Genomic DNA, 14,661 nt, shown 5'->3' on the forward strand with positions numbered 1-14,661 from the left:
TGGCTGCCAATGACTGGAATGAGATGCAACTAATGCTGAACCGGAGCTTAACTATTACCATGGAGTTAAGGCTCTGTTGACAGATACTAGTACTTGCGAAACTGCCGATTCTCTTTCCCTGCTAATTTGTATTTGATTGTGTTTGAGTGTTTAACTGAATTGTATTCTTGTGTATATTCTGTTGCTGCACCGTTAGATCTTGGCCAGGTCGTTATAGTAAATGAGAATTGGTTCTCAATTGACTTACCTGGCAAAATAAAGGTTAAAAGGTTGATAAGAGAATATGGATTTTGCAGATGATTTATAGGACTTTATTTGCCAATGTTCTCCTCTTCCAGCAACTTCAAACGTATCATAACTAATCCTTCACAATGAGTTGAATCGATTCAAATGTTGAAAAAAGGTGCTTCCATTCCCACCCATTGTGCGTTATCTTAATGTACCCAGTGATGAGTTATACTTGAAAATCATTAGCACTCATTGTTTAGGTAACATTGCAGATGTCAGCCTTTTCTCAAAACTCAAAGAAATGAAAAAGGAAATACTGTAGATGGTAAGCTCTTCTGCCTTCCCTTGAGGGAAAAGTTCATAAGTGTCTATTATTCCAAAGATTAATTACCGTATCATCTCAATAATTCTATTATGAATATTTCTACTTCTACAAAATTAATGATCTTTTCAAGTTCATTAAGAAAAGAAGCAATTAATAAACTTTTAATAGACTGCAGGAATGGAGAATTGGAGGATGTCTGGACACCAATGCACCTCTGCATTTCTTAGTCTTACACTTGGACCATAGCTGCTTTTAGAATGATGCATCCCATCCCTAATTGGTTTTCCCATAATGCTTTAATGGCTCGTTGCTACTAACGTCGGATCACGTGCTGTATGACAACCATCAGAATTTTCCAGAAGAGATTCTTTGATTTACTAATTTTGCAATCTCTGTTCTTTCAAGATGTTTTCTCATATTACTGGAAAGAGACTCTGCTCCATAACCTAGAACTGACAGGCACTGAATGTGCAGCCATTGTTGGGATTCTTATTCAAACTGCATCTGTAACTCCCAATGACTCGTGTCCCTTCCTCTGTTCCTCTGTCTCGCCCTGCATACCTTTTGTTGCACAGAACTAATCTGGGGGGGAGGGGGGGGAAGAGTAATCTTTTGCCCCCTGTTCTTTTGAACAGTAGTTTCCCTCCATTTTCAAGTTATATGTGTAACAGCTAAATGTTGTACAGCATAATTATCAATGTGCAGTAGTTATGTCCCTGGTCTAGTAATCCAGAGGGCCAGGCTAACATTCTGGGTTCAAATCCTACCATGGCAGCTAATGGAATTTAAGTTTAAAGGAATAGAGTAGATGCTGGTAAAGATGTTTCCCTTGGTTTTGGAGTCCAGAATCAAGGGGCACAATTTCAAAATAAAGGGGATGCCAATTAGAACAGCAATTGAGGAGAGATTTCTTTACACAGAGGGTTGTGGCTCTTTGGAATTCTGTATCCCAGAGGGCTGTGGAAGATCAATCATCATGTGTGCTTAAAGCAGAGATTGAAAGATTTCTGATTAACAGTAACATCAAAGGTTATGGGGATGGTGAGTGTAAAAGGCATTGAAGTGTCCAATCTGCCACGATCGTATTAAACGGCAGAGCAGGCTTGATGGGCTGAAAGGCCTGTTCCTAAATTCAATTCAAAAGCTGGTCTCCGTAATGGTGGCCATGACAGCTATCATAGATTGTTGTAAACACCCATCTGGTTCACTAATGTCTTATTCGGGAAGGAAATCTGCCATCCTTACCTGCTCTGGGCCACTTGTGACTCCAGACCCACGGCAATGTGGATGACTCTTAATTGTCCTCTGAAGTGGTGTGGCAAGCCACTTAATTAAGGATGGGCAACAAATGCTGGCCTTGCCAGTGACAACCGCATCCTATTAAAAAATGTTCTACTGGGATCCGTTGCCAACTTTGATGGATGTTTTATTTAAAGCCTTGCGTTTTGCCAGAAGTATATTGCTAGTGAATTGCCCCTTAAAAAAAAATTCAGAACAATAATTTTTTTTGTTGAAGAAAGAAACAATCTTTATTAAGGATATTGTTAATTGAATCACATTAGAAGCTTACAGAATGACAGAAAAAGGAAGGCAGAGGTCTAAAACTACAGCTCTCTAATCAGCAGGTTTCTACCAGAGCAGCAGCAGAGAGCAAGAAATTAGGAACCAACAGCATATAGACAGTTAAAAGCACATGAGGTACTAACAGGATATTAAACAACATGCAGTTCCAGGACTGAGAGAGCACCGAGGAGACAAGGGCTGAGCAAAATAGTCTTTCATATTGAGATGGAATTGCAGACTGTGTGGCTTGGAAGAGTGATGGTTTTGTGGAGTGAGGTGTCTGGATAGCTAAAGGCCAGGCAAAGCTAGGGATACTTAGGCCAAGAGGGCATTAGAGATTCAAATATTGAGACGTGAAGGTCCCGAGGACTGAAACTAGGACATCACTAACTCAGCGGCATAATAACATTCCCTAGGCCAAGGCAGCATCATAACATCAAGGGTTGATCAATGGGGCACTTCTGCAGTTCAAAACGAGACCACAGAGTCTAGGCCTAGGAAGAGGGAGTGGATGGGGTGAAACGAGGGCCTCTTGAGTCCTGAAACGTCAGGCTGTTTCAAAATCTTTTACAACACAACCTGTTTCCATTCTAGGACACTGAAAGTCCTAAAAAGATAAGTTGATTTGTTTTTGAAATGTTTACAGGTATTATTTTGCTCAATTTCTTTTGTTGAGAGCTGTCAATTCTTCTCGCTCCGATTGAAAACAACAAGAATGATTCAATGCATAACAAAAATGCACTTAACTGGGCAATGACACTGTTACTGCCCCAGAGACATTCCCATTAGTTTCAATGGGAGGAAAGGTCAGGCTGTGTTATAATCTATTGCACAAGGGTGGCAGCTAAAGGGCTATATACAAGTGGAGTTATAAAAAGGAGGAGTTTGAGCGTACACATGGTATACAACGTACAATTCTTTTCCATATGGCAGTACTTGCGTACGTTCCACATCTTGTTTGCTGTAGGTGTGGCACAAGGTTCTGTATTCCCAGAATCCATGGATTTCAGCTTCTGAGCCCTTCATTTAGTACAGTGCACCTGTGTCATGCCAGAGTCACTAGAATATAAGATGAAGGAAAGAACTTGCACAGTTTGGCTTGGAGATAATTCTGATAAATGTATTAGTCAACAGATCTTTAATTGAATGAAATAGCAATCTATCCTCAAAGTAGCATGAATGCATCAATAAGTCATCTTTCCGTGTTGATACACCAATGCTTCAAGCTTGATGTACATGGACCTCCCCCCACCCACCTATACATTTTTTTAACCACACAAGGGACAGCAAAATATGCAGCAGAGAGATTTGTTTTCTTGTTTGCACCCAGTGAACTCAATGAACAGTATGACTAGGCTCAAGTCTGCTTCAGGGAAGCAATCCACCTATATTTCACCTTTGGTGCACCTCAACCCAAGACACTACATCCTTTCTGAGAGAGATTGCTAAACTAATTGTGCTCTTCTTGCGTTATAGTAATCGGAAGCTATTTTGAAATTAGTCAAACTCACTGATGTTTGTCTTCCAAACAATTATATCTGACCAGAATTTTCATTAGATCCTAAAGACAACTCACTATACCAGCCAACCACCATCAGAGGAGGAATACCTTTAGTCCCCCCCCCCTCCCCCCCGCTCCCCCGGCCGGCCTGGGATTTATTTGAACCCTCGTCCCACACATAAACAGACATTATTTTAGCACACTACAATACATAGTCCTCCGTATATAGATGTTCTATATTATTTTTAATAATATAAATAAGCCAGGACATAGCAACTGTTGATCTGTATATAGACAGTTGTGTGGATTTAATGGTTTAGATATTGGAAGGACAGCAGGTATGTAAGCCCAAGAAGGGGATTGTAGCTACTGAAGACAAATAAATACACTTTAAAAATTGCAGATTGGAAACGATCAAAGGAGTATTTTGTAACCCCTTTTAATTGCGGCTGCCTTTGAACGTCTTGCAGCAAAGAGATGCGACTGTAGTTTATCAAAGTGCTTAGCAAGAAAGTGTTTAAAGCAAACACTAATCTCAACATATTTATAGGAAATGCATATACTGTAAACATTTTAAAATAGCTTGACGATGTAAATGGAATACCAGCAAGGAAAGGTTAATATTATGGACCCTAGAATATTATTACATTAGTTCAACTCTATCAACAAGAATGATGAATTTCTGTACAAATCTGTTCCTGATAAAAACTATTTTTGTACCAGATTGAGAAAGGGAGAAACAAGAAATACAACAGAAATTTCAGTTACCTTTCTCTGTCAATTTTTGTATCTTTTGCTATTTGCTGTGTTTCTGAAAAGATAAATTTTGTGTATTTGACAAATTAATTCACACATTAGGATGCTTTTTCTTCTTTTGGTATTGCAGAGAAAGAACTTCCTTGTGTGCAGCTATGACACACACAGGACAGTAACTTTATATTATACAAAAAAACAGATTACCATGGATGGGAAGGCCTGAAAGATAAAGCCAATGTTCGGCAGTGGGCCGACTGTAATTCAGCAAAAAGATTTGTGGCAGTAGGTGAAAATATTCCTCACATCTCATCACCCCTTGGTGGACTATCTTAACAAATATGATAATTTGCCAAAAAGTAAATGTTTAGTTTTAACTATCTTTCTTTCATTGGATTAAACAATGGATCAGAGTACAGTGAGATAATGCTTTTGTTGTTATATTGTGTGGAAATATGGACACCATTTCCAAAAGTGTGATGAACCACACCTTTAACAAACAGTGAATATGCCAACAGTCGGCCATTTGATGTGACACATATTTCCATGACTAGATAACCCCTTCCACAACTGACCCTGGCCAGCTCCTTAAGCTAGCTTCACTAACTTATCACATTCCTGCTCCGTTACTTGTAATGGTTTAAAATGAAATATTGTGAATTGTTTTGGATTGTTTGCCGAAGGAGATTAGTTAAAATTGCTGTTTGTTCATTATTTGGTCATTGTGACATTAAGGTGATTCATTTTTGTGTTGAAATTCCTCGACAGCAGAGTTCTGAACATGTTTAGCCATTAAGACTAATGGTTTAGCACAGGAAGTCTTCATACAATGCTGGGCATTGCCATTTTGGTAACAGTAATTTCTGTGCCAGACAGTTGTTTTTCGTGAATATATGAGATCTAAAATGAAAATAGCAACAAAAATAGTCTACATTTTGCATAGTGCACAGTGTACTGTCATTTTTTGAATGAGGACTGATACTGCTTGTTTTGGATATTTACCCATTAATTTCCTGATTTTGCCAACCAGTAGCATATCAGTAGTTGGGGTTGAGTAAAGTCAGCTGGGAGCACCACAGAAGTGATTTTCCCCATGGTTTGTAATCACAATCGGAAGGTCAAAGTGAGCAGAGGTAGGACTTGCTCGCAGATGACTTATGCCGAGCTTCTTGGGTATTTTGTGTGTTTTTCTTTTGGGGACTCCTCCTCCCACTGAAAACGGAGCCCAGAAAACACCTCAGGAGGGTGCGCGCTTGTTTGAAACATATCAAGAGGAATGGAGACTTACCTCGTGAATGTAATAATCCGTCCATTCCTCCCATGTTCAAATTCTGGTATGGTCACGAACATTGGGCTAGTGTGCCCTGTCCGCATGCAAAGCAAAATGTATATATATAGATTCAAATAACATTGTGCAGTGTACAAGGGACAGTCACAGAGTTATAATGCACCAACATGTGCACATATTTACAGATGTGCACAATAAAAGGGAGACTCCGGGCGTAAAACTTTGTAAACACATGGGTTAATTAGAGTTTTTGCCAATAGGGTAAAATGGGCAGTGTTGAATTGACTGCCCGCTATACCCCTTGCCTGGTTTTGCTTTTCGGAAACAGGTAAAACAGGGTGGCCATCCCAATAATGCTCACTTCATACTATTGTCAAATGTCAAAATTATCCCCACTAACTCAAACATTGGAAAATGAATAAATCAAGACAGCGATGAACGATGAAGAGTTAACTCTGAATTCCATATGGGTATAAGTCTCTGTAACACGTGATAAGAGAGGCATGCTTTCAAAAGCATGTAATAACATGCTAGGTAAAATACGCAAACCCCAAGTGTAGGCAAGAGGAGATAAGATCAGCTAAGCTGCCAGAGGAAGCAGAGTCTCAAGAAAGACAATAAGCTCAAAGTGATGACATTTGTGTTTGAAGTAACAGGTGGAAATAAGTTCTTAAAGTCAAAACAATACAGCGCAATAATTTTATAGCTTGGAATATGTTGAAGAGTTGATCCTATGTGTGGAGTAAATTTGTCAAGAGAGCATTTTAAAAAGGTAATCAAAATTCTGTTGATTGTTTTCCCAGTTTTAACCCCCCCTTTAATTCTATCCAGTGGAATTTACAGCTAACACATCGTGTAATATATTTCTACAGCACACAATTCACATAATTTTTAATAAGTAAACATTTATAAAGGTGTTAGCTATTTATTTTCCCCAAAAAGTATAAACAGTGCCTTTTTTAAAGCTATTTTTTCTTTTTTTTTTGTAAAAAAAATGATCCATGGAATACTTATGTGCACATATTGAAAATGTATAAAAGGATGAATACAATTTTCTAAGTTTGCTCTTACTCATTTTAATCTACGTATACGAAGACAATCATATGCTAATAAATACTCAGTTTTAAATACTTGAGTCAGGTTGACCTATAATACACCATATTGCAATGGTTTGGAGTTTGATTTAACAGAATATATTTTGGCAGTAAAGAAAAAGAAAATCAAAACCTAAAATAAGCTACAAGAAAATAAAAAAATAAAAATCTGCACAACAAGCAAAACACAACACATCTTAAGATAACTCCTCGGTTTTAATTATGTTGCCTTGATCTCACTATGAAACCTACACAACATTCAGAACATACTCTGCTCCAGTTAATCCTCAGAGATGTCAGAAATAAAATGGAATGTGATTCCAATTTTTTGGTTCATTCACGCAGCCCCATCTCATATCGTACTTCATAATCTAATCTCGTTACACAATTCACACTTTAGGAACCATCCTCGGAGATGATTAAAAAGATATCAAAACTTGCACTGGAAAAAGCTGGGACATTCAATACTCGAGGGAGTCCTCGCAGAGCTGTGTTCGTTATACTAAAAAAAACTTAAGACTAACAGAATCAAAATTCCAAATGGAAATGACCTGTTTTTTTTAAAAATGTGTTGTTCGCTAGCTTTTCCTCCTGTTTGAGTGACGATTTTTCTATCAAATGTACATGATATGTGTGGCCGCAATGCTAATTCTACCAAGAAAAAAATAAGAATCTAATTCCTTTTCCAACTGTTTTAGACAGTTCTCTCTAGTAAACATACCCATTTGAAAAGCCAGAAGCCTCTTTTTAAGGTGATAAAGTGCTTATCAGGCAACTGACTTCCATTTAGTAAATTGCAGTTACATCAAATTTCTGTAAGTCAGGCATTAATATTTACATAATTGCATGCTGTGAATGGGGGACCTAAAATTCTGATCTTGAAAATTCATGGCTAATAAATCCCTGCCTGTTGGCTTAACCGAGAAAATTATATAATTACGAATTGTGTTACATATTGTACTGCAATAGAATGTTAGCTTATCAGGAGCATTTTATGAATAATTGGAATGCCTTCAAAAACAGCTAGCCATACTGAATTTCCAAAGTAAAGAATGTTTACGTTTCTTTCCAGGAGAATCACTTTTGATCTGCGTTTGAAAGCTTTTAGCCTGTAACTGAACCATCTTCAATTGCTGGGGTCAGCTTATTGTGCCGTTCGCAACTCCAGGATGATCTAAGGAAATGCGATGACAGTTAATGAGGTGACAGCTCAGGAGACATAAATAGTGGATTGAAGTAAATGAATTTTGCATTCAACCCAAAACAGTGAGGAAAAGAGGAATGGGATGTAGAAAAAAGTGACAATGCTGGGGAGAAAAGCGCTGCTACCTCCTTTGAGACACTATTACATACTAGCTATGTTCAAAGTATCCTATTACCATGTGGAAATCTGTTCTTGCATGAATGCATTGGTGACCTGCCCCTTAAGTCGATTGTTTTCTGTTCACTGTGGCATAACCACCAGGTTTTACTACTTACTAAATGTGGAACATTGCTGAACCATAGTAAACCAGTGTGATTCAATACCAGCTCAGTGACTTGGCTTCATCTCCAACTCGTTTAGTAACAGCGAGCAGTGTTTACACAAAGCCTCCACAGACGAGGCACGAATACAAATTTCACTACATCAACCGGACATGCTCTGCTCTATTGGCAATGACTTATGTGAGGGACTTACAGCATTCTATCTTCTGATTTATGTTAAGAAACTATTATTGCACTGAAACTGATTGTTAGACTAAAGCTGTCTACAAGAGTAAACTGTTTCCTTACTCTATCAATCAAACTAGACTTAAAAATGAATAACATAGAAGGCTTTTAAAAGGCTCACTTCACACAATCATGGTTATGAGGTGCATGTTTCAATCACAGTTCTGGTTGACACTTCAATCCACCAGGCACACCATGTGATGAGTTTGAGTCAGGTTTCGTCACACTTGCTAGCTATCGGGTGGGAAGACTGGGTGCTGATGGAGGATCTCACAGGGATCCGATGTGTGATTAGAAGACGAGGAGGAATTATATGTTGTGTAGGTTTTATTTTTCCTGACTATCACCTTAAAGCTGTGTGTACCCCATTTCACACACAATCTCGCCCACTTAAATGACTTTGAGATCAACCATCCTGAAAAGCTGACAGTCACTTTTTAAACAAAAATTAAAAAAAAAATCCCGACCTAAACCCAGAGAGCTCTCTGGTTAGTGCGAATCGACGAGAATGCCAATTTTAAAAGAAAACAACGTCACTGTCGAGTCTATTTTTTCCCCTGTCGTTTTCTTTTAAGTTTATACATTAGAAATTTTCCAAAGTAGATTATACTGAGCAAAACTCAAGAAAGATTTGCAGTCACCACAGATAAAACATGTAATAAACACAAAAAAAAAACATCTGAGGTAAAAATATCATGTTAACCAGAGAGTGTCAGCACAAAACATTACTGCATGTCGTGCCGAAACCCCCACGGTTTCTGAGAAGACGTTTCTAGCCCTGCTGGGTTTTAGTGTGTCTCTGAGTTTCTCTTGCTAGTACGGGGTGAAGCGACTGTACCCTCCTCTGTACAGGCTAGCCTGCAACATCAAAGATGAAAAAAAAATCGAATAAATATTTTTTAATGTACGAAATGCTACAGCAACACAAGCCACAAATCTAATTAAGAGAATGAAGGGAGAAAAATCATCTTAATTAATGAAAGCTTTTAGCTAGCAGCTGCTCCGGAGATTTGCAAGATTTGAAACCACACGCACGTCACCTCGGCAAATTTAAATCATTTGTCTAAACGAAGGCATTGCGCTGATGAAGCTCAAGGGAGTGGCAGGCTTTTTTTTTCTCTCTCTCCGCAAAGCGGCTACAGAGGGCTTTGCCGCAATCACCATTCATTAATCTTAAATGTTTTTGGGTTTTTTTCTGGTTGAGGCTCTCAAAATGGAAAATTGAATTTTTTTTTCATCCATGATGTTGGCTGCACAGCTAGCTAAAAACCACGTGTATCAGTAATAGTATCCGCTATAGTGAGTGTGAACTGCGAAAGACGGAGAAAGGCACAAACACCCACACGCACATACACAAACGCACACACACACAGAAAAGAGTGAGAGAGAAACAAGTCTATGTGTATGAATTTACTCCTGACATTGATGGTAACTGTGTTTAGAAAAACAAAAACCCTAGGCCTTCGTATGCTAAATATATGTACATATTTTTAGTATTTCAAAATAACTTGCATTTTAATTAATTCCCCCGTTGACTTCCTTGCACTGCTGCATTGGGCACAAGGGGCCCTCACCTATAGCATAGCTTCTAGTGCTTTTGCCCATAGTGGCACAGTCTCAGGGGGTTGAATTAAAAAGTGCTTTGCATTATGGTATTGCTGTGATGGATAGTCGCATCTTGTCTCAAATTGGTGAGAACTTATCACGAACAAGTGTGCAGGATGGAGAGATACCCACTCTTTATTTAGCTACTAACGACATCCTCTAATGTTTTAAAATCGGAATTCTACCAATTCAAAACTCAAATACCATAAATCTATATCATGATTTTAATACCATGAGAAAAATGATAAGTTGCACTTGGAAAATAATAATAAAGTAAGGAGTGAAATGAATAGGTATGCAATGAAGTATTCTAAAATAAAAGTTGCTAAATTTAGAGCAGTTACACCAGGTAGTTTAGGAGAAGCCTTCATTTTGCAACTCAAATATATTTGTAAATAAAACTATTTTCTGTTAGTGCTCTTGGTTCTTCTATGACATCATCAAATATTGTGCTGTTAGGAGTGAAGCATCAGATGGCCCAGCTGTGAAGGGAATTGTCCAGTTTGGTCCTCTGAACGTTCACCTTTTCTCAAGTGCACTGCCTAAGAGTGGAAATGAGTGACCAGCCATCGTTTGCAGTGTCAACTGAAGTATTTTCTGACTTCCATGTTTCACGTGTTAACAATCTTTCTAAATCCAAATAAAATCCATCATCATTTGCATGTGGGTTTTTTTTGTGCATTTGATAGCTCCGCATTCTTGAGACCCCCGAGTCGTTGATCACAGAGGTCGTGTAGCTCACCTGTTTCCCTGGGTGATAGAATGAAGATGATCCTTCCAACAATTCTAGTTTCCACACCTACACAAACAGCTTTGAATTATATCACTGGAGGTCAGACCTGCCTAGATATTTGCATGCACTCCATTTTTGCAAGCATAGGATCAGCATTCGGAGATGGTATTCTAACCACTGCCCAGGATAAGCAATTGCTTGCTGTTCTATCTGGGCCGAGAGTTAGGAATACAGTGGGATATGTGGGAACAACCCATAGCCTCTAGACGATGGGCAAAAGTATATCTTCAAATCAAATGAATGGTCGCAATTGCACAAAATCCAGAAACCTTCCAGTTTGACTGTCTTTTTTTGGACTGAGAAAACTTTAGTAGCAAAATTGATCCAAACTGGAGAAAGTTCTGATTGGATTTGGTTTGATTAAATCCGTTTGGATTTTGGGTTCAGTTCAATGCTTAATCCCTACCTGGTAGGCCAACCAAGGACTGGCATTGACGGCATTCCTGGAGATATCTCTGAGATGAACCGTCCCACTCTCTCTAACGAGGAGGATGCCATGGTTGCAGGAGGTTAACATGGGGGAGGAAAGAAAATGGGGGAAAAAATGAGTGGGGGAACAAGAGATTCTCTAACTGGACATGTTGAAATTACAAGACAAAGCAGGCAGGAGCTAAGAAATTACTAATAGAAATACTAATGAGAAGATTATTCAATGATGTCAGAGACGAGAGAGGACCAAGTCTAAGTTAGCTAGAGTTCCAATAGCCAGCAGATTTTCTAATAACAGATTTCTCCCAAACTACATAATATTTTTGGGTGTATCAGAATTTCTTATAATTACCTTTTTTGTTCCAATTCGAGAAACCAGAGGAGTTTATAAAGTTTACTCTAAAAGCCTAGGCACGTTCCCCCTGAAAAAGGTTAATAATTCACTTTCATTATCTTTATGTGTTCTTGTGCATATATTTGAATCTATGTGCATTCATGTTACATGTGTGGTCTCCAAAGCTGTGGGCTGCATTATCTGTCATCTCACTACAATAGAATAGCATCTGTGGAAATGGCATTTCCTTCATGGGATACGAACAGCTTTCTCATGACATTAAAAAAAATCCTTAACTGTTATTGGTATGTAAATGTTTCAACGCAATTAAGTTTAACAGTTTAATAAATGTAACACTAGTTTATGAATCTGCATTATTATTACCTGGTTGGCATAAACAAAACACACATTGGGCGTCAGTGAGGGGATGTAGTTTCTCCCAGTGCTTTCCTGTGTATATCTCTGCGGATAAACGTACATATGTGACTCGTGCATCCTTTATGAAACAGATCTACAGATTGACAGCCGCAGCCATTTTATCAGTAGTGATTTGTTCTTTCTTTTATCTGTAGGTTTGGTTCATATGTGTATATGTCACATACATCTACGGGCACACTGTTATACTGCAGTAACTAAAACAGAAAACCTAGTACAGTAGTACCAAAGGGGTCCATCTAAAAAGGTTCATTCCACAAAGGAAGGACTGTACAAACATGTGCTGTGAGTGTGTGTTCCTTCATGGTTTTAATAAAATAGCTTAGGTTTTAGGGTCAGTGTTTTGCTTAAAATTATAGCTGGATTTAAAACTGGAGAGGGCTCAGCTACTTGCCTATGAAAGTTCTTACTATGCATTAAAAGTACAGCCTATGTGTACTTGGGAGTGTGTGCCCACGTGCGGATGATCGGCACAGACACGCGCCCACAAAGTACATGTTATTATTATTTCTGTGGAAAATGTCAGTTACTAACAGTTCGTGCAGTTATTGATGCTTACCATGGTCCCGACACTGTACGTTGCAGCTGGCGCAATAGTGTGGTGATATGGGTCAGCAGCTGCATATACTCTGCCATAACTGAAATAGAAGGAGAAATACATGTGACACGCAGTAGCAACTCGCTTCTATTGGGCAAGGCAAACATGGGACAAATAAAGTGTTCCCATTTTGATAGCATTGGGCGCACTCAAACTTAGCCAGCAGACCTCGAGACTGACAGTGTTTGCAATTAATGTAATGATTGCCCTCGGGTCATGGCCAGCAGAGAATTGGAATGCACAGGACCAAATAAGAGGATAAGCAAATTATTTTGAAGTAATTTTTCAGCAGCTGGAAATAAAAGTGAAACTTTAAAAACGCAACCCACAGAATTTGGTATCTTACTCTACACCCTTCTCACAGTCAGATTGCGATGAGCTCAGAAACTCTACTTTTGCATGCATAGAAAAGTAGCATTGCTACTCAGATATTACGATGAACCAATTGTGATCCCTTGCAAATCGACCGCAGTGCTTTCCTGCTCATGTTAACTGCTTTAATTAGTATTTATAATTTTACTTTGATGATTACAGTGTTGGTGCGAATAATTTCATCCCATGGTTCCATTTATGCAACAGCTTCAAGCACTGCCACTGTCTGTAATCATGCTGAAGAGAAGTAGTGAACGATAAATGATCTGCTAGAGGATGCTCCAGTACAGCATTTTCAATTGGAATCTATTCCATCTGTACATGTCCTGCAGTTGAGTGCTGTCACCAGAGGTTTTTCTATTGAACTTACCAATCTTTAGCCATTTTCACTGAAAGCAGCTGATGCGGGAGTCATGTTTTCAAGCAAGTCATAGAATCACTACAGTGAAGAAGGAGGCCATTCGGCCTATCGAGTCTGCACCAACTCTCTAAAAGAGAACCCTACCTAGGGCCACTCCCCCGCCCTATCTTGGTAACCCCATCCAACCGCTGGGCACTAAGGAATAATTTAGCATGGCCAATCCTCCCAACCTGCATATCTTTGGACTGTGGGAGGAAACTGGAGCATCCGGAGGAAACCCACGCAGACACGGGGAGAAAATGCGAACTCCACACAAGACAGCCACCAAGGTCGGAATCAAACCTGGTTTCCTGGCGCTGTGAGGCAGCACTGCTAACCACTGTGCCACCGTGTTGTCCTGCTTCTTTTAGGAGTCAACCAATCAGCTCCTCGTACAACATAAAGTTGTTGTTTCCCCAGACACTCTTGGGATCGACAAAGGTTCGACAAAAATTGTCTCCTTTTTTCCAGCAATACTCAAATTCTGTAGAGTCAAACGACTAACTGGTAGAATTTATAAATGGGATAAAGATTGTCCAAGTAGAGCACTCAGGAATTAGATAGTTACATAGTTACGTAGAACATAGTGCAGAATGAGGCCATTCCGCCCATCGAGTCTGCACTGACCCACTTAAGCTCTCACTTACACCCTATCCCGGTAACCGAATAACCCCATCTAACCTTTATTTTTGGTCACTAAGGGCAATTTATCATGGTCAATCCACCTAACCTGCACGTCGTTGGACTGTGGGAGGAAACCGGAGCACTCGGAGGAAACCCACGCAGACATGGGGAGAATGTGCAGACTCCGCACAGACAGTGACCTAGCGGGGAATTGAACCTGGGACCCTAGCGCTGTGAAGTCACAGTGCTATCCACTTGTGCTACTGTGCTGCCCTCATTGTGCATGATCACTTCACTGAGCGCACTGGAAGAGGCTCTTCGGACTTTTCAGTCCTAAAATGATATTTCCTGAAAAATAAACTGTTACATACAGGCAATAGTTTTTTTTCACATTCTCAAACCACAAGAGCACACATTTGCCATTCAGACGCGCATACGGCCCATCATTTTCTGATCATTGTTTTCAATGGCTCCAACATTCTGGGCGCTGTGCATCTGATTTTGTGATGCGCATTTTGCAGTGGGTGAGGTTTGTTACTGAGAGGGGACACTTGTAAATTTACCCTAATTACTACAACAGCAGCAAGTTGCATTTATATTGGACCTTTT

At 39.3% G+C, this 14,661-nt stretch overlaps 1 protein-coding gene across 28 annotated transcripts in view; it reads right to left on the bottom strand.

The window, feature by feature from the left end:
• Positions 1-2,060: 2,060 nt before the first annotated feature.
• rbfox3a (RNA binding fox-1 homolog 3a) overlaps positions 2,061-14,661 on the bottom strand; it is a 1,730,437-nt gene continuing 1,717,836 nt past the window's right edge. For 10 of the 28 annotated variants that reach the window (XM_038776720.1, XM_038776727.1, XM_038776722.1 and 7 more), the window contains 5 exons: positions 12,618-12,696; positions 12,008-12,085; positions 11,267-11,339; positions 5,659-5,734; positions 2,061-3,175 (listed from right to left, as the gene is read on the bottom strand). In XM_038776720.1, the coding sequence (XP_038632648.1) occupies positions 3,139-3,175; positions 5,659-5,734; positions 11,267-11,339; positions 12,008-12,085; positions 12,618-12,696 (343 nt within the window). In that variant the 3' untranslated portion in view covers positions 2,061-3,138. Of the gene's footprint in view, positions 3,176-4,385; positions 4,429-4,497; positions 9,321-11,266; positions 11,340-12,007; positions 12,086-12,617; positions 12,697-14,661 lie in introns of those variants that run through there. The other 18 variants (XM_038776734.1, XM_038776733.1, XM_038776713.1 and 15 more) reach the window with 17 other exon arrangements.

Source organism: Scyliorhinus canicula, chromosome 18, assembly GCF_902713615.1.
Source record: "Scyliorhinus canicula chromosome 18, sScyCan1.1, whole genome shotgun sequence".
Taxonomy (NCBI): domain Eukaryota; kingdom Metazoa; phylum Chordata; class Chondrichthyes; order Carcharhiniformes; family Scyliorhinidae; genus Scyliorhinus; species Scyliorhinus canicula.